Raw genomic sequence first — 20,809 nt, 5'->3', positions numbered from 1 at the left:
ATATATATATATATATATATATATATATATATATATATACATTATGTATCCAAAGTATGTAGACACCCCTTCAAATGAGTGAATTTGGCTATTTCAGCCACACCCGTTGCCGACAGGTATATAAAATCGAGCACACAGCCATGTAATCTGCATAAACAAACATTGGCAGTAGAATGGCTTTGCTGAAGAGCTCAGTGGCTTTCAACGTGTCACCGTCATAGGATGCCACCTATCCAACATGCCAGTTCATCAAATTTCTGCCCTGCAAGAGCTGTAAGTGCTGTTATTGTGAAGTGTAAACTTCTAGGAGCAACAACAGCTCAGCTGCAAAGTGGTAAGCCACACAAGCTCACCGAATGGGACCGCCGAGTGATGAAGAGCGTAGCGCATAAAAAAATAGTCTGTCCTCGGTTGCAGCACTCACTACCGACTTCCAAACTGCCTCTGAAAGCAATGTCAAGAGCTTCATGAAACGGGTTTCCATGGCCGAGCAGCCGCACACAAACAAGCCTAAGATCACCAAGCGTCGGCTGGAGTAGTGTAAAGCTCGCCACCATTGGACTCTGGAGCAGTGGAAACACATTCTCTGGAGTGATGAATCGCGCTTCAACATCTGGCAGTCCGACAAAATAATCTGGGTTTGACGGAGTGGAACGCCTTCCCAGAAGAGTGGAGGCTGTTGTAGCAGCAAAGCGGTGACCAACTCCATATTAATGCCCATGATTTTGGAATGAGATGTTCAACGAGCAGTTGTCCACATACTTTTGGTCACGTAGTGTACTCGACTAAATACATGGAATAGACTGCCTCTGTGTTGTGCTTATGTTTGCAATACTGTTACAACAGACAACAAAGACTGTATGAACATGTTGATAATGTATTTTTTGTACAGCATGAAGTTTCCCCCTCCATATCAATGAGGGGGAAGCAGCAGCGAACAGTGAGAGCTAAGTAGGCAGCAGCTACGTAAAAATCTATGTATAAATAGCACCACGAGTTCCAGAATATCCGAAACCTGAGCCACTCTAATATTAAATAGACTGGGAGATCTGATCTTAGATCAGCACTGAGACATTCAGTGGCAAGAAAAAGTATGTGAACCCTTTGGAAATACTTGGATTTCTGCATGAATTGGTCATAAAATTTGATCTGATCTTCATCTAAATCACAACAATAGACAAACAGTCTGCTTAAACTAATAACACAAACAGTTGTACATTTTGATGTCTCTATTGAACACACCGTGTAAACATTCACAGTGCAGGGTGGGAAAAGTATGTGAACCCTTGGATTTAATAACTGGTTGACCCTCCTTTGGCAGCAATAACCTACACCAAAAGTTTTCTGTAGTTGCAGATCAGACGGTCAGGAGGAATTTTGGACCATTCCTCTTTGAAAAACTGTTTCAGTTCAGCAAAATTCTTGGGATGTCTAGTGTGAATCGCTCTCTTGAGTTCATGCCACAGCATCTCAATCGGGTTGAGGTCAGCACTATGACTGTGCCACTCCAGAAGGCATATTTTCTTCTGTTGAAGCAATTCTGTTGTTGATTTACTTCTGTGTTCTGAGTCATTGTTCTGTTGCATCACTCAACTTCTGTTGAGCTTCAAATGGCGGACAGATAGCCTTACATTCTCCTGCAAAATGTATTTTTCCATTGATGATAGCAAGCTGTCCGGGCCCTAAGGCAGCAAAACAGCTCCAAACCATGATGCTCCCTTCACCATACTTTATAGTTGGGATGAGGTTTTGATGATGGTGTGCCTTTTTCTCCACACAACTCAACTCTAGTTTCATCTGTCCACAGAATATTTCACAAGTAGTGCTGTGGAACATCCAGATGCTCTTTTACGAACTTCAGACATGCAGCAATGTTTTCTTTGGACATCAGTGGCTTCTTCCGTGGTGTCCTCCCATGAACACCATTCTTGTTTAATTTTTTACGTCGTAGACGTATCGTAGACTTGTCAACAGAGATGTCAGCATGTTCCAGAGATTTCTTTAAGCATTTAGCTGACACTTGAAGATTCTTCTCAAGCTCATTGAGCATTCTGTGCTATGCTCTTGCAGTCATCTTTGCCACTCCTAGGGAGAGTAGCAACAGTGCTGAACTTTCTTCATTTATAGACAATTTGTCTTACCGTGGACTGATGATCGTCAAGGCATTTAGAGCTACTTTTGTAACCCTTTCCAGCTTTACGCACGTCAACAATTCTTAATCTTAGGTCTTCTGAGATCTCTTTTGTTTGAGGCATGGTTCACACCAGGCAATGCTTCTTGTGAATAGCAAACAAACATTTTGTGAGTGTTTTTTATAGGGCAGGGCAGCTCTAACCAACATCTCCAATCTCGTCTCAATGATTGTACTCCAGGTTAGCAGACTCTAAGGGTTTACATACTTTTTCCAACCTACACTGTGAATGTTTAAATGACGTTTCAATATAGACAAGACTATTTTGTCTGTTGTTGTGACTTAGATGAAGATCAGATCAGATTATGACCAATTTACGCAGAAATCCAGATCATTCCAAAGGGTCTCATACTTTTTCTTGCCACTGTACATGAACAGCCACACTTATGGTAGAATACAGCTGCCAACTTACTTGACTCCGAATCGATCCATGAACATGATGTGGTTTCTAAATGTCCTGTTCACGTCCAGATCTATCTGTTTGATTTCCTGGGAGAAGATTCTGGCTTGTTCCTTCATCCTCTGGAAAAGTCAATTAAAAAAAATATATACTTTAAATCCCTTGCACACTTCAAACATATTAGAAATTAGTGAACAGCAACAGTACACCGTCGTGGTAAAAAAATCTTTCACAAAATATTTTTTTCTTCTCAAAATCATAGATTCTATAGCATATAGGCAATATATCAAACGCCATAATCCCCTGTCAGTAAACCTCTGTTATTGTGTGATGTGCGTGTGATCTTTGTATCTCCATCTCAATGCCATTTGCCTGTTTTCATCCTACATACAGTAACATAATCCTCTCTCTTTTTGGAGCCGCAACCAACAATCAATCAAAAACTATGTCAAATCAAATCAAGTTTATTTGTCACCTGCGCCGAATACAAAAGGTGTAAACCTTACAGTGAAATGCTTACTAACAGGCTCTAACCAATAGTGCAAAAAAGGTATTAGGTGAACAATAGGTAAGTAAAGAAATAAAAAACAGTAAAAATACAGTGAAAAATAAGAGTAGCGAGGCTATATACAGACACTGGTTAGTCGGGCTGATTGAGTTAGTATATTAAACATGTAGATATGGTTAAAGTGGCTATGCATATATGATAGCAGTAGTGTTGGGGGAGGCACACAATGCAAATAGTCTGGGTAGCCATTCGATTACCTGTTCAGGAGTCTTATGGCTTGTGGGTAAAAACTGTTGAGAAGCCTTTTTGTCCGAGACTTGGCACTCCGGTACTGCTTGCCATGCGGTAGTAGAGAGAACAGTCTATGACTGGGGCGGCTGGGGTCTTTGGCAATTTTTAGGGCCTTCCTCTGACAATGCCTGGTGTAGAGGTCCTGGATGGCAGGCAGCTTATTCCCAGTGATGTACTGGGCCGTAAGCACTACCCTCTGTAGTGCCTTGCAGTTGGAGGCTGAGCAATAGCCATACCAGACAGTGATGCAACCAGTCAGGATGCCAAATCTTTTTAGTTTCCTGAGGGGGAATAGGCTTTGTCATACCCTCTTCATGACTGTCTTGGTGTGTTTGAACCATTCTAGTTTGTCAGTGATGTGGACAGCAAGGAACTTGAAGCTCTCAACCTGCTCCACTACAGCCCTGTCGATGAGAATGGGGGCGTGTTCGGTCCTCCTTTTCCTGTAGTGCACAATCATCTCCTTGGTCTTGGATAAGTTGAGATATAGGTTGTTATCCTGGCACCACCCGGCCAGGTCTCTGACCTCCTCCCTATAGGCTGACTCATAGTTGTCGGTAATCAGGCCTATCACTGTTGTGTCGTCTGCAAACTTAATGATGGTTTTGGAGTCGTGCATGTCAATGCAGTCGCGGGTGAACTGAGCACGCACTCCTGAGGGAATCCATTGTTGAGGATCAGCGTAGCAGATGTGTTGCTACCTACCCTCACCACCTGGGGGCGGCCCGTCAGGAAGTCCAGGATCCAGTTGCAGAGGGATGTGTTTAGTCCCAGGATCCTTAGCTTAGTGATGAGATTTGAGGGTGTTGAACGCTGAGCTGTAGTCAATGAATAGCATTCTCACATAGGTGTTCCTTTTGTCAAGGTGGGAAAGGGCAGTGTAGAGTGCAATAGAGATCGCATCATCTGTGGATCTGTTGGGGCGGTATGCAAATTGGAGTGGGTCTAGGGTTTCTGGGATACAAAGCATTATGTTTGGGGCAATCCAACACAACACATCGCTGAGTACCACTCTTCATATTTCCAAGCATGGCGGTAGCAGCATCATGTTATGGGTATGCTTGTCATTGGCAAGGCACCAATTTGTAAGTCGCTCTGGATAAGAGCGTCTGCTAAATGACTTAAATGTAAATGTAAATGTCTAGGGATTTTTTTGTTTTGGATAAAAATAAAAGGAATATAGATAAGCACAGGCAAAGCCCTAGAGGAAAACCTGGTTCAGTCTGCTTTTCAACAGACAATGGCAGACAAATCCACATTTGAGCAGGACAATAACCTAAATCGCAAGGCCAAATATACACTGGAGATACTTACCAAGACAACATTGAATGTTCCCGAGTGGCCTAGTTACAGTTTTGACTTAAATCGTCTTGAAAATCCATGGCAAGACGTGTACTGTACTGTACACCAATGATCAACAACCAACCTGACAGAGCTTGAAGAATAAAAAATAAATAATGAATGGGCAAATATTGTACAGAGACTTGCCCAGAAAGTGATACTAAGATGTATTGATCAGGGGGCTGAATACTTACGTATCTAATCAAAATATCTCAGTGTTTTATGTTCCGTTAATACTTTGACATTACAGAGAATTTTGTGTACATCGTTGACAAAAAAAAGACAATTAAATACATTTTAATCCCACACTGTAACAGGACAAAATGTGGAAAAAGTCAAGGGGTGTGAAGACATTTCTGAAGACAATCACAGGTATAGGGTATTCAGTAATGTTGAAAAATTTTCTTTTCATGAACTCTGCCCATGTAGTGAACCTGATTACTGATAGCGTAGCCTAGCACAATGACATCACTTTCCTGGGACCTGAAGTAGCAGCCTCCTTCAAATCGTAACATGGTTTAGTGGTCCTGAGTGACCACTGGCTTTAGACTGCAATGTGCTGGTTGGAGCAGGGTCTCAAATCCCACTGTTTAGAGTAGATGCTTGATGAACCAACAGTGTGTGTATGTGTGCGTGTGTGCGTGTGTGCGTGCGTGTTAGATACTGGGTACTCTCTTACCTCATACTTCCCCTCGTTCTCATTCTTCACCTTCTCCACATCTAGCATCAGGGCCCAGGCCTGGCCTCTCAGCTGTAGTGGGATACCCTTATACACACGCTTTACCATCTGAGAGGAAAGCAGTGGTACCCACAGGGGAGACAGGGGTTACACAGGGGAGACAGGGGTTAGACAGGGGGAGACAGCGGTTAGACAGGGGGAGTCAGGGGATGAACAAATGGGGGGGGGGTTGAGGCAGGAGTGTAAATGTTGAGTGAGCATTTCAGGCTAATATAAACATTTATAAACACAAGGAAAGGGTGTGTGTGTGTGTGTGTGTGTGTGTGTGTGTGTGTGTGTGTGTGTGTGTGTGTGTGTGTGTGTGTGTGTGTGTGTGTGTGTGTGTGTGTGTGTGTGTGTGTGTGTGTGTGTGTGTGTGTGTGTGTGTGTGTGTGTGTGTGTGTGTGTGTGTGTGTGAGAGAGAGACTCTCACCCTGTCACTGATCCTGTATTTATCCCATTTCTTCACCATCTTCAGCCATTTCTCAACCCTTTCAATTTCCAGGTTATTTTTCTGTCAGGGCGAAACAGAAAATACATTGTAAACTAGGTGAAATGTACATGAACAAGGCGCATTTACGCTATACAGTATAGTACAGTAATAAACACAGTACTTACAATGTTTCTTCTAAAACTACAACCAAATTAACTCCCTTCGTGGGATCATATAAAATATCACTTGACTTGAGAACCTGGTGTCCTGACCCCACTGCAATGACGGGGCATGTGCTGGTTTGTACTGCATTGACATTGAAAATTGATGAGAGTTTATCCAATTCTGCACAATGTTAAATGTGATATTAATTGAATCAATCACAACCACATGACTGGTTCTTTGGTGAGAGGAAGTGTAGCTCCCATTCCAGGAGTGAGTGAGATGCCTAAGGATCGGCTTCGCCTTAGATGGACGTGGCCCTAAGTTAGCGGGAGGGCGGCATGGATTGGCTAATACACACACACAGAGCACGCACTAAGCATTGACACACACACACACACACACACACACACACACACACACACACACACACACACACACACACACACACACACACACACACACACACACACACACACACACACACACACACACACACACACACACACACACACACACACACACACACACACACACACACACACACACACACACACACACACACACGCACACAACAGCTGCACAAGGAACATTACAACATTACACCAAAAGGTTAGTTAGTGGCTTCAATATACCGCATAACGCAAACTGTAGTGTGTCTCTTTGACCCTTTTGATGCATATGTTGCATTTCCTCCCCTTACCTTCTCCTCATGTGCACTAGGGGTTGGCAGCTCCTTGTCACTGTGTGGGGGGGGATGGACAACATCAGTCAGATTCTGCCAGTAAAGTAATGTGTACAATACTGTACACACAAACCCAGTTTGACTTACTGCAGAAATCCGAAACGGTCGGTGACTCTGTAAATACTGTAGTCTGCATCCTCCCAGGAGTCAATCACCGCCCCCTCCTGTCTGCCCTGGAATAACACACAGACAAATCAGAAACAGCACACAGCCAAGGGAAAACATGCAGTAAGTTGGCCTGTTGCTTTTAAATAGTTAATTCATGTCAGACTTTGGACCACTGGGAAAAAACACAACACATGTTGTTCTCTAGAGAACAATGCATTTGATTTTAGTACAAGCGCATCACATCGCTGTGCCTGTCTCAAAGATGATACAAATGGATGCATTGTGTCTATCTATGCTGTGTTAAATCGCGGCCATTCGAACAGAAAAATACCATTGCCATATGTACATTGTGGCGCAGATATTGCCCAAGGGGCGGAGGACAATTTTCTCTCAGGAAAAGTCAATGGACTACATAGATGTGGCTAACTATTAGAAAGCATAGAAAACAATCAGAAAGCAGGTTGTGGGCAAAGAGAGACAGGGTCTATACATTCAGCCTACAGAAACCACAGAAACCAAACCATGCCACCACAGACGAACGATCACAGCGATGGCTCCCTGAGGGTAGACTGCAAATAAATTGTGTCAAGTGTGAGAAAGTGAGGGCTAAAAAGTGTGAGAAAGTGAGGGCTAAAAAATAGGTCCTGGCGGATGTCATTTGGGGTGGAGAACGCAGAGAGAGGAAAGGGGGAGATGGATATAGTTAAACAGTGAAAGGGAGATGAGAAGGAATGTGTGGAAAGCGAGAGAGAGAGAGGGAGAGAGAGACACATGGTCAGAGAACATGCTTGGACTTTGTAATGTTCATCCATGCATACACTACCGTTCAAAAGTTTGGCGTCACTTAGAAATGTCATTGTTTTTAAAAGAAAAACACGTTTTTTTTGGTCGATAAATACAACATCAAATTGCTCAGAAATACAGTGTAGACATTGCAAATGTTGTAAATTACTATTGTAGCTGGAAACGGCAGATTTCTTATTGAATATCTACATAGGCGCACAGAGGCCCATTATCAGCAACCATCACTCCTTTGTTCCAATGGCACGTTGCATTAGCTAATCCAAGTTCATAATTTTAAAAGGCTAATTAGACTAGTTAAGTATCTGGAGCATCATTGTTTGTGGGTTCGATTATAGACTCAAAATAGCCAGAAATAAATATCTTCTGAAACTCTTGAATCTATTCTTTTTCTGAGAAATTGCCAAGAAACTGAAGATCTCGTACAACGCTGTGTACTACTCCCTTCACAGAACAGCGCAAACTCCGCACTAACCAGAATAGAAAGAGAAGTGGGAGACCCCGGTGCACAACTGAGCAAGAGGACACGTACACGTGTCTAGTTTGAGAAACAGATGCCTCACTGGCAGCTTCATTAAATAGTACCCACAAAACATCAGTCTCAACGTCAACAGTGAAGAGGTGACTCCGGGATGCTGGCCTTCTAGGCAGAGTTGCAAAGAAATAGCCATATTTCAGACTGGCCAATAAAAAGACAAATATGGGCAAAATAACACAGACACTGGACAGAGGAAGATTGGAAAAAAGTGTTATGGACAGATAAATCTAAGTTTCAGGTGTTTGGATCACAAAGAACATTCGTGAGACGCAGAAAAAATGAAAATATGCTGGAGGAATGCTTGACGCCATCTGTCAAGCATGGTGGAGGCAATGTGATGTCTGGGGTGCTTTGGTGGTGGTAAAGTGGGAGATTTGTACAGGATAAAAGGGATCATAAAGAAGGAAGGCTCTCACTCCATTTTGCAACGCCATGCCATACCCTGTGGACGGCGCTTAATTGGAGCCAATTTCCTCCAACAACAGGACAATGACCCAAAGCACAGCTCCAAACTATGCAATAACTATTTAGGGAAGAAGCAGTCAGCTGGTATTCTGTCTAGAATGGAGTGGCCAGCACAGTCACCGGATCTCAACCCTACTGAGCTGTTATGGGAGTAGCTTGACCGAATGGTACGTAAGAAGTGCCCATCAAGCCAATCCAACTTGCTTCGGGAAGCACAGGGTGAAATATTTACACATTACCTCAACAAATTGACAACTAGAATGCCAAATGTAATTGCTGCAAATGACGGATTATTTGACGAAAGCAAAGTTTGAAGGACACAATTATTATTTAATTAAAAATCATTATTTATAACCCTTGTCAACGTCTTGACTATATTTCTTATTCATCTTGCATCTCATTTCATGTATGTTTTCATGGAAAACAAGGACATTTCTAAGTGACCCCAAACATTTGAACGGCAGTGTACCTAGGTCTGGCCTGGTGGACCCATGACTGTTTCTGCAATCAACAACACCATCAGAGTACCGGCCAGTCGGAAAAAAATTTAAGGGACAATGTGGACCACCCATACTTTCAATGTAGCAACTGTTTGCTTGCAGAGGAAGACAGGAGAGAATTGGCTACTCTTAGCAAACTAGTACCGAAACTAGAATCCACGCTCGTTTACTTTTTCTTTCTCTTCTACATTTACATTTTACATTTAAGTCATTTAGCAGACGCTCTTGGAGAAAGCAGGATGTCACTCTGAATGTTTGAAGGAGTACGGGACTATAAAAATAATCATCTTGGCTCCTGGACTCTGTCCATGCATTTCAAGGCTGCATTGAGACAATGACTTATCAAAGACCCAAGACCAGCTCAATCGCTACCACTGTGTCGCTGAGTTGTCATAATGCTGCAGCAAATGTAAGTAACTTACTTCATGTCCCCCTAACTGCCCTGAATGCCTCTGTTGATCCTACATATATTGTATGCAGTAATCATGTGCCTATGAACTAGAGTTATGCTGTTAGTACTGAGGCGGTGTGCCCTAGTAGGAAGTTCACTGTGTACAGCTCACCCTGCACTATCAGCTCAAATATAAATAACATGAGCATGTCTACTTCTGATAAGCTTCCAAATAAAGCAATAAAAACAATCAAGTATCCTATAAAAGTGCTAAGAATAGCCACATTAACATATGTAGCCTCAGAAACAAGGTTCCTGAAGTCAATAACTTGCTAGTAACAGATGACGTTCATATTCTGACTGATCTGATCTCCAAACTCACTTAGATAATAACTTTGATGATACAGTGGTAGCAATACATGGTTATAACATCTACAGAAAAGACAGAAATGCCAATGGGGGTGGTGTTGCAGTCTATATTCAGAACCACATTCCTGTAAAGCTTAGAGTCTCTCAGGTTAAATACTAAAGTAAAATGACAACTTGGATGGATAATTACTGGGGATAATAGCAGACAATATTGCCACATCTTCAATCTAAGCCTTAAAGAAAGTGTGTGCCCTCAAGGCTCGAGGGAAGCAAAAGTAATTCTACGAGCCAAGAATAGTAAAGCCCACTTCACTAGCTCAAATAGCCAACCAATCAGCCCGTTGGTAAACATAGTAACATTTAAAAAAAATGTGTAACCAGATACAATGCTATTTTACAGAAAACAAATTGACACCAGACTTTCAGCACACTTATAAGGAAGGACATTCAACAAGCACAGCACTTACACAAATTATGATCAAAAGGTTTTGTTAGACTTCAGTGCAGCTTTTGACATTATCAATCAGTCTGCTGCTGAAAAAAGTATGTTACGGTTTTACATCCCCCTGCTATATTGTGAATAAAGAGTTAACTGTCTAACAGAACACAGAGGGTGTTATTTATTGGAAGCCTCTCCAACATAATCCAGGTAGAATAAGGAATTCCATAGGGCAGCTGTCTAGGCCCTTTACTTTTTTCAATCTTTACTTTGATTAAAGCCAATGTGTCTACTACAGCAACTGAAATGACTAACACTCAACAAAGAGCTGCAGTTAGTTTCAGAATGTGTGACAAGGAATAAGTTAGTTCTAAATATTTTCAAAACTAAAATAATTGTTTTTGGGACACATCATTCACTAAACCCTAAACCTCAACTAAATCCTGTAATAAATCATGTGGAAATTTAGCAAATTCAGGTGACTAAACTGCTTGGCAAAACCCTGGATTTTAAACTGTCATGGTCAAAACATGTTGATACAGTAGCTCAAATGGTGAGAAGTCTATCCATAATAAAGTGCTGCTCTGTTCTTAACAGCACTATCAACAAGGCAGGTCCTACAGGCCCTAGTTTTGTCACACCTGGACTACTGTTCAGTCATGTGGTCAGGTGCCACATTTTTTGCAGTAATGCTGCAATTAGTTGGTTGTAATTTTTGGTAAAGCAGAGATTTCCATATGTTTTAGTTAGCTGCATGTATGACATTAGTCCACCAGTCGTTTTTATGATGTAATTTACAAAGATTATACCTTTTAAAACATGTTATGTTTTTTTTAATCAATTAGTATATTTCAGTTTAACCAGAGTATTTGTTGTATTATTCGTTCTGTATTTTCTGGTGGATTAAATTGAAATTGTAACCAACTTTCTATGGCTTGTTTTAAAAATAGCGATAATTGGGAGATGTTTTCCTTATAACTGAAAGTGAGAAGTTGCAATCTGAATAAAGGGAAAAAAGGCCTTTCTTGAACATAGGCGGAGATATTCTTACTAATTTGATAGAGAACCAGTTCGGATTTAAATATAACTTTTGTATGACTGAAGCCTTTCGTGAGAGGTCTAAATGCTTTAAAATTTCATAATTTCTGCCCTCCGAATTAATATTCATTATAGTTAAATTTTGTCTGGCTTGCCGTTCCAAATAAAATGGAATATTTTTTTGTCATATCATTTAAAAACTGTTTGCTAGGTGTTGGCAAGACCATAAGCAAATAAGCAAACTCATGTCGGAAGACATGAAGTGCTTTGAAAATCTGGTCATGGCTCACATCAACAGCATCCTCCCAGAAACCCTAGACCCACTCCAATTTGCATACTTCCCCAACAGATCAACAAATCTCAATCTGACTACACACTGCCCTTTGCCACCTGGACAAAAGGAACACCTATGTGAGAATGCTGTTCATTGACTACAGCTCAGCGTTCAACACCATAGTGCCCACAAAGCTCATAACTAAGCTAAGAACCCTGGGACTAAACACCTCCCTCTTCAACTGGATCCTGGACTTTCTGATGGGCCGCACCCCAGGTGGTAAGGATAGGCAACAGTACGTCTGCCACGCTAATCCTCAAAACTGGGGCCCCTCAGGGGTGTGTACTTAGTCCCCTCCTGTACTCCCTGTTCACCCACGACTGCGTGGCCAAACACGACTCCAACACCATCATTAAGCTTGTTGACAACACAACAGTGGTAGGCCTGATCACCGACAACGATGAGACATCCTATAGGGAAGAGTTCAGAGAACTGGCAGTGTGGTGCCAGGACAACAACCTCTCCCTCAATGTGAGCAAGACAAAGGAGCTGAACGTGGACTACAGGAAAAGGAGGGCCGAACAGCCCCCTATTACCATCGACTGGGCTGTAGTGGAGCGGGTCGAGAGTTTCAAGTTCCTTGGTTTCCACATCATCAATGAACTATCATGGTCCAAACATACCAAGACAATTGTGAAGAGGGCACAAAAAAAAACATTTTCCACCTCAGGAGACTGAAAAGATTTTGCATGGGTCCCCAGATCCTCAAAAGGTTCTACAGCTACTCCATCGAGAGCATCCTGACCGGTTGCATCACCGCCGGGTATGGTAACTGCTATGCATCTGACCATAAGGCGCTACAGAGGGTAGTGCGTATGGCCCAGTACATGATTGGGGCCAAGCTTCCTGCCATCCAGGACCTATATAATAGGCGGAGTCAGAGGACAGCCCACAAAATTGTCAGAGACTCCAGTCACCCAAGTCATAAACTGTTTTCTCTGCTACCGCATGGCAAGTGGGACCGGAGCGCCAAGTCTAGGACCAAAAGGCTCCTTAATAGCTTCTACCCCCAAACCATAAGACTGCTGAATAATTAATCAAATGTCCACTGGACTATTTACATTGACTGCTCCCTCCCCTCCATTTGTTATGTACACTGCTGCTACTCACTGTTTATTATCTATTTATAGTCACTTCATTCCTACCTACATTTACAAATTACCTCAACTAACCTGTACCCCCCCTCCCGCACACTCGGTACCGGTACCCCCTGATATAGACTCGTTATTGTTATATTATTGTGTAACTTTTTCTAATTATTTACTTTAGATCTGGATGAATGAAATATTCTTATTAAATACTTTTTTCTTTACATAGTTGAATGTGCTGACAACAAAATCTCACAAAAATGATCAATGGAAATCAAATTGATCAACCCATGGAGAACTGGATTTGGAGTCACACTCAAAATTAAAGTGGAAAACCACACTACAGGCTGATCCAACTTTGATGTAATGTCCTTAATACAAGTCAAAATGAGGCTCAGTAGTGTGTGTGGCCTCCACGTGCCTGTATGACCTCCCTACAACACCTGGGCATGCTCCTGATGAGGTGGCGGATGGTCTCCTGAGGGATCTCCCCCCAGACCTGGACTAAAGCATCCGCCAACTCCTGGACCGTCTGTGGTGCAACGTGGCATTGGTGGATGGAGCGAAACATGATGTCCCAGATGTGCTCAATTGGATTCAGGTCTGGGGAACTGGCGGGCCAGTCCAAAGCATCAATGCCTTCCTCTTGCAGGAACTGCTGACACACTCCACCACATGAGGTCTAGCATTGTCTTGCATTAGGAGGAACCCAGGGCCAACAAGGGGTCTGAGGAACCCAGGGCCAACAAGGGGTCTCACAAGGGGTCTGAGGATCTCATCTCGGCACCTAATGGCAGTCAGTTTACCTCTGGCGAGCACATGGAGGGCTGTGCGGCCACCCAAAGAAATGCCACCCCACACCATGCCTGACCCACCGTCAAACCGGTCATGCTGGAGGATGTTGCAGGCAGCAGAATGTTCTCCACGGCGTCTCCAGACTGTCACGTCTGTCACATGTGCTCAGTGTGAACCTGCTTTCATCTGTGAAGAGCACAGCGTGCCAGTGGCGAATTTGCCAATCTTGGTGTTCTCTGGCAAATGCCAAATGTCCTGCACGGTGTTGGGCTGTAAGCACAACCCCCACCGGTGGACGTCGGGTCAATCAGTGTTGCTTCCTAAGTGGACAGTTTTATTTCACAGAAGTGTGATTGACTTGGAGTTACATTGTGTTGTTTAAGTGTTCCCTTTATTTTTTTGAGCAGTGTATATAAACTGTAGTCGTACTTTCTTAAAATACTTTTCAAAGTCGGCTATAAATAGCCTGGTTTCCAAATTTTTCAGAGTGTTCTATCGTTTCCAGTACTTGCCTTATATTATCTCCAATGTATCACCCATGTAAACAACCTGTCTAATTAGAATGAATAATGTCTGACAATTCCTTTTCAATTCTATGCGCTATACATTTTGCTAGAATTTTTGCACCACAACACTGAAGTGTAAGGGGGGCCTCCAATTTTTTTAAACGGACTGGATCTTTATATTTCCCACTTGTATCCTGTTTCAGTAATAATGAAATCAGACATTCTTGGTGAGTGTCTGATAATCTACCATTTATATAGGAGTGATTAAAACATGCTAATAACGGTCCTCTGAGTATATCAACAAAGGTTTGGTTTACCTCAACTGTTATGCCATCCAGCCCTGAAGTTTTCCCGGACTTAAAGGCTTTAATTGCATCAAGAAGTTCCTCCACTTTCATTTCACCATCACAAGTCTTTCTGTACGGCTGTTAATGTTACATAATTTTTTTTTAACAATCCATACCATTTGCTTTGGTTAGAGGAGATGGAGGAGACTGAAATGAAAACATACTCTTAAAGTACTTTGCTTCCACTTTCAAAATATAATTTGGTGAATCATGGGTAACTCCGTCATTTGTAACAAGTTTCAGTCAATTATTTCTGGTAGCATTTCTATGTTGAAGATTTAAAAATAATTTGGTGCATTTTTCCACATATTCCATCCAGTTTGCTTTATTAATATAATATATTCCACTTTAACTTTCTTGAATAAGTTCCTCCATTTCTTTTTGTTTTTCCTCTAACTTATGCTTATATGGTATTTTCTTTATTGCTATCTATCTGTTCTGTTAGACCTTCTATATCCTTTGTTAGTATGGACTCCTTTGACCTAAATTGCTTTTGTTTTAGAGATGAGTTGTCACGTTCGTCGTAATGATGAGACCAAGGCGCAGCATGATAAGAATACATTCTTCTTTATTTAAACGAAAAACACTAAACAAACTAACAAAATGTGCCGCTATGATAAACCGAGTGCTGACATGCAACTACACATAGACAATAACCCACAAAACCAAAATGGCAACCTAAATAGGATCCCCAATCAGAGACAACGATAAACAGCTGCCTCTGATTGGGAACCAATTCAGGCCACCATAGACCTACATTTACCTAGACAAACCACAACCCCATAGATATACAAAAAAACCTAGACAAGACATAAAACATACATACCACCCTCGTCACACCCTGACCTAACCAAAATAATAAAGAAAACAAAGATAACTAAGGTCAGGGCGTGACATGAGTACTGAATTGCATGGCCTCTAATGCCACATTTAAATGTGTCCCATACAATAAGCAGATATGCTGTACCTATGTTAGGTTGAAAAAATGCAGTTTAAAATGCATCCTCTAGATAAAAACAAGTTATTATCCAATAGGCTTTGATTGAATTTCCAATATCTTCGCCACATGGAAATTCAGTAAGGGTAATGTATATGCCAATTTTCTGATGATCCGACAGCATTCTATCCCCTATCAACACTTTTTTCACTTTTGGTGCCAACGAGAATGACACAAGAAAGAAGTCAAGACGACTAGCTTGATTGAGCCTCCGCCATATATATATCATTAGGATATTTAAGACTCCGTATATTCACTAGTTCCAATGTATTCATGACATTCATGACGTCCTGAAGAGCATGAGGGTGATATTTTGCCATGTGATTTCCTTTACGGTCCATTGAGGAATTTAAAACAGTATTATAATCTCCCACCATAATAATAGAGTATTGTATTGCTTGCAGGTGTGATCATTTATTATAAACTCAGCAAAAAAAGAAACGCCCTTTTTCTTTTCCTGTCTTTCAAAGATCATTTGTAAAAATCCAAATAACTACATAGAACTTTATTGCAAAGTGTTTAAACACTGTTTCTCATGCCTGTTCAATGAACCATGAACAATTAATGAACATGCACCTGTGGAACGCTCTTTAAGACACAAACAGCTTACACTAAAGAGGTCTTTATACTGACTCTGAAAAATATCAAAAGAAAGATGCCCAGGGTCCCTGCTCATCTGCGTGAATGTGCCTTAGGCATGCTGCAAGGAGGCATGAGGACTGCAGATGTGGCCAGGGCAAAAAATTGCAATGTCCGTACTGTGAGATGCCTAAGACAGCGCTACAGGGAGACAGGACGGACAGCTGATCGTCCTCGCAGTGGCAGACCACGTGTAACAACGCCTGCACAGGATTGGTACATCAGAACATCACACCTGCGGGACAGGTACAGGATGGCAACAACAACTGCCAGAGTTACACCAGGAACACACAATCCCTCCATCAGTGTGTCACAGCATCATCGGACTGAGCTTGTTGTCATTGCAGGCAACCTCAACGATGTGCGTTTCAGGGAAGACATGCTCCTCCCTCAAGTGGTACCCTTCCTGCAGGCTCCTCCTGACATGACCCTCCAGCATGACAATGCCACCACCAGCCATACTGATTGTTGTGTGCGTGATTTCCTGCAAGACAGGAATGTCAGTGTTCTGCCATGGTCAGCGAAGAACCCGGATCTCAATCCCATTGAGTACGTCTGGGACCGGTTGGATCGGAGTGTGAGGGCTAGGGCAATTCCCCCCCAGAAATGTCTGGGAACTTGCAGGTGCCTTGGTGGAAGAGTGGTGTAACATCTCACTGCAAGAACTGACAAATTTGGTTCAGTCCATGAGGAGGAGATGCACTGCAGTACTTAATGCAGCTGGTGGCCACACCAGATACTGACTGTTACTTTGGATTTTGATCCCCCCCCACCACCCCCCTGTTTATTCAGGGAGATATTATTCCATTTCTGTTAGTCACATGTCTGTGGAACTTGTTCAGGTTATGTCTCAGTTGTTGGATCTTGTTATGTTCATACAAATATTTACACGTTAAGTTTGCTGAAAATAAATGCAGTTGACAGTCAGAGGATGTTTCTTTTTTTGCCGAGTTTATATACAGTATTTACAAAGAAGCATGGATCATCATTATTTGAGCCATATCTGTTGATGGTCCAATAACATATTTTAGATCATCCCTCTACCTTGCTGTTTGGACAGTATCAAAATAACTGTTAATTAATATCATCACCCCTTCTGAGTTTCTTTGCCCATGGGAGAAGTATACAGTTGAAGTCGGAAGTTTACATACACCTTTGCCAAATACATTTAAATTCAGTTTTTCACAACGACATTTAATCCTAGTAAAAATGCCCTGTCGTAGATCAGTTGGGATCACCACTTTATTTTAAGAATGTGAAATGTCAGAATAATAGCAGAAAGAATGATTTATTTCAGCTTTTATTTCTTTTATCACATTCTCGGTGGGCCAGACGTTTAGTATTTGGTAGCATTTCCTTTAAATTGTTTAACTTGGGTCAAACTTTTCGGGTAGCGTTCTACAAGCTTCCCACAATAAGTTGGGTGAATTTTGGTCCATTCCTCCTGACAGAGCTGGTGTAACTGAGTCAGGTTTGTAAGCCTCCTTGCTCGCACACGTTTTTTCAGTTCTTGCCCACAAATTTTCTGTAGGATTGAGGTCAGGGTTTTGTGATGGCCACTTCAATACCTTGATTTTGTTGTCCTTAAGCCATTTTGCCACAACTTTGGAAGTAAGCTTGGGGTCATTGTTCATTTGGAAGACCCATTTTGACCAAGCTTTAACTTCGTGACTGTCTTGGGATGTTGCTTCAATATATCCACGTAATTTTCATTCTCACGATGCCATCTATTTGGTGAAATGCACCAGTCACTCCTGCAGCAAAGCATCCCCACAACATGGTGCTGCCACCCCCATGCTACACGGTTGGGATGGTGTTTTTCGGCTCGCAAGCCCCGTTTTCCTCCAAACATAACAATGGTCATTATGGCCAAACAGTTCTATTTTTGTTTTGATCAGACCAGAGGGCATTTCTCCAAAAAAGTACGATCTCTGCACCCATGTGCAGTTGCAAACCGTAGTCTGGCTTTTTTTATGGAGATTTTGGAGCAGTGGCTTCTTCCTTGCTGAGCAGCCTTTCAGGTTATGTTGATATAGGACTCGTTTCACTACACCCAAGGTAGAACCAGGACTACAATTTTTTTTCTGAGGTCTTGGCTGATTTCTTTTGATTTTCCCACGATGTCAAGCAAAGAGGCACTGAGTTTAAAGGTAGACCTTGAAATACATCCACAGTTACACCTCCAATTGACTCAAATTTTGTCAATTAGCCTATCAGAAGCTTATAAAGTCATGACATAATTTTTGTCATGTTTTGTCATTAATTATCATGTCTTGTCCCTGTGCTTCCCCTTCTATTCGTTCCCTCTGCTGGTCTTGTTAGGTTCTTTCCCTCTTTCTATCCCTCTCTCTCCCCCTCCCTCTCTCACTCTCTCGCTCTCTCTTCTCTCTATCGTTCCGTTCCTGCTCCCAGCTGTTCCTATTCCCCTAATCAATCATTTAGTCTTTCCACACCTGTTCCCGATCCTTTTCCCTGATTAGAGTCCCTATTTCTCTCCTTGTTTTCCGTTCCTGCCCCGTCGGATCCTTATCTATAATTCACCGTGCTGTGTCTATGTTTTGCCCTGTCGTGTCGTGTTTCCCTCAGATGCTGCGTGGTGAGCAGGTGTCTGAGTCTGCTAGGTTCAAGTGCCTTCCCGAGGCAACCTGCAGTTCTCGATCAAGTCTCCAGTCTGTTCTTACGAGTAGTATTATGCTTTTTGTTTTGTAAAGTTTCTTACTGGATTAAAAACTCTGTTTTCGCCAAGTCGCTTTTGGGTCCTCATTCACCTGCACAACAGAAGGATCCGACCAAGGAATGGACCCAGCGACTTCAGACGCTCGTAACACTGCCGTCGAGATCCAAGGAGCCATGCTCGGCAGACACGAGCAGGAATTGTCTGCTGCTCGCCATGCCGTGGAGAACCTGGCCGCTCAGGTTTCCGACCTCTCTGGACAGTTCCAGAGTCTTCGTCTCGTGCCACCTGTTACTTCCTGGCCTGCCGAGCCTCCAGAACCTAGGGTTAATAACCCACCTTGCTACTCCGGGCAGCCCACTGAGTGCCGCTCCTTTCTCACGCAGTGTGAGATTGTGTTCTCTCTCAACCCAACACATACTCTAGAGAGAGAGCTCGGGTTGCTTACGTCATTTCACTCCTTACTGGCCGGGCTCGAGAATGGGGCACAGCTATCTGGGAGGCAAGGGCTGATTGCTCTAACAAGTACCAGAACTTTAAAGAGGAGATGATTCGGGTTTTTGACCGTTCAGTTTTTGGTAGGGAGGCTTCTAGGGCCCTGGCTTCCCTATGCCAAGGTGATCGATCCATAACGGATTACTCTATAGAGTTTCGTACTCTTGCTGCCTCTAGTGACTGGAACGAGCCGGCGCTGCTCGCTCGTTTTCTGGAGGGACTCCACACAGTGGTCAAGGATGAGATTCTCTCTCGGGAGGTTCCTTCCAGTGTGGACTCTTTGATTGCTCTCGCCATCCGCATAGAACGACGGGTAGATCTTCGTCACCAGGCTCGTGGAAGAGAGCTCGCATCAACGGTGTTTCCCTGCTCCGCATCGCAACCATCTCCCTCCTCTGGCTCTGAGACTGAGCCCATGCAGCTGGGAGGGATTCGCATCTCGACTAAGGAGAGGGAACGGAGGATCACCAACCGCCTGTGCCTCTATTGCGGATTTGATGGACATTTTGTTAATTCATGTCCAGTAAGAGGCCAGAGCCCATCAGTAAGCGGAGGGCTACTGGTGAGCGCTACTACTCAGGTCTCTTCATCTAGATCCTGTACTACTATGTCGGTCCATCTACGCTGGACCGGTTCGGTGCTACATGCAGTGCCTTGATTGACTCTGGGGCTGAGGGTTGTTTCATGGACGAAGCATGGGTCCGGAAACATAACATTCCTTTCAGACAGTTAGACAAGCCTACGCCCATGTTTGCCTTAGATGGTAGTCATCTTCCCAGTATCAGATTTGAGACACTACCTTTAACTCTCACAGTATCTGGTAACCACAGTGAGACTATTTCTTTTTTGATTTTTCGTTCACCTTTTACACCTGTTGTTTTGGGTCATCCCTGGCTAGTATGTCATAATCCTTCTATTAATTGGTCTTGTAATTCTATCCTATCCTGGAACGTATCTTGTCATGTGAAGTGCTTAATGTCTGCCATCCCTCCCATTTCTTCTGTCCCCACTTCTCAGGAGGAACCTGGCGATTTGACAGGAGTGCCGGAGGAATATCATGATCTGCGCACGGTCTTCAGTCGGTCCCGAGCCAACTCCCTTCCTCCTCACCGGTCGTATGATTGTAGTATTGATCTCCTTCCGGGGACCACTCCTCCTCGGGGTAGACTATACTCTCTGTCGGCTCCCGAACGTAAGGCTCTCGAGGATTATTTATCTGTGTCTCTTGACGCTGGTACCATAGTGCCTTCTTCCTCTCCGGCCGGGGCGGGGTTCTTTTTTGTTAAGAAGAAGGACGGTACTCTGCTCCCCTGCGTGGATTATCGAGGGCTGAATGACATAACGGTTAAGAATCGTTATCCGCTTCCCCTTATGTCATCAGTCTTCGAGATTCTGCAGGGAGCCAGGTGCTTTACTAAGTTGGACCTTCGTAACGCTTACCATCTCGTGCGCATCAGAGAGGGGGACGAGTGGAAAACGGCGTTTAACACTCCGTT

General features: G+C 43.0%; 1 protein-coding gene across 2 annotated transcripts in view; it reads right to left on the bottom strand.

Annotated features, from left to right (window-relative positions):
* LOC124035926 (USP6 N-terminal-like protein) overlaps positions 1–20,809 on the bottom strand; it is a 40,376-nt gene that overhangs the window by 7,179 nt on the left and 12,388 nt on the right. For both annotated transcript variants that reach the window (XM_046349848.1, XM_046349850.1), the window contains 5 exons: positions 6,877–6,962; positions 6,748–6,787; positions 5,883–5,963; positions 5,411–5,518; positions 2,604–2,713 (listed from right to left, as the gene is read on the bottom strand). In XM_046349848.1, the coding sequence (XP_046205804.1) occupies positions 2,604–2,713; positions 5,411–5,518; positions 5,883–5,963; positions 6,748–6,787; positions 6,877–6,962 (425 nt within the window). The remainder of the gene's footprint in view (positions 1–2,603; positions 2,714–5,410; positions 5,519–5,882; positions 5,964–6,747; positions 6,788–6,876; positions 6,963–20,809) is intronic.

Source organism: Oncorhynchus gorbuscha, linkage group LG05 (assembly GCF_021184085.1).
Source record: "Oncorhynchus gorbuscha isolate QuinsamMale2020 ecotype Even-year linkage group LG05, OgorEven_v1.0, whole genome shotgun sequence".
In the NCBI taxonomy this organism is placed as follows: Eukaryota; Metazoa; Chordata; class Actinopteri; order Salmoniformes; family Salmonidae; genus Oncorhynchus; species Oncorhynchus gorbuscha.
This window is presented reverse-complemented; position numbering and strand designations above follow the sequence as displayed.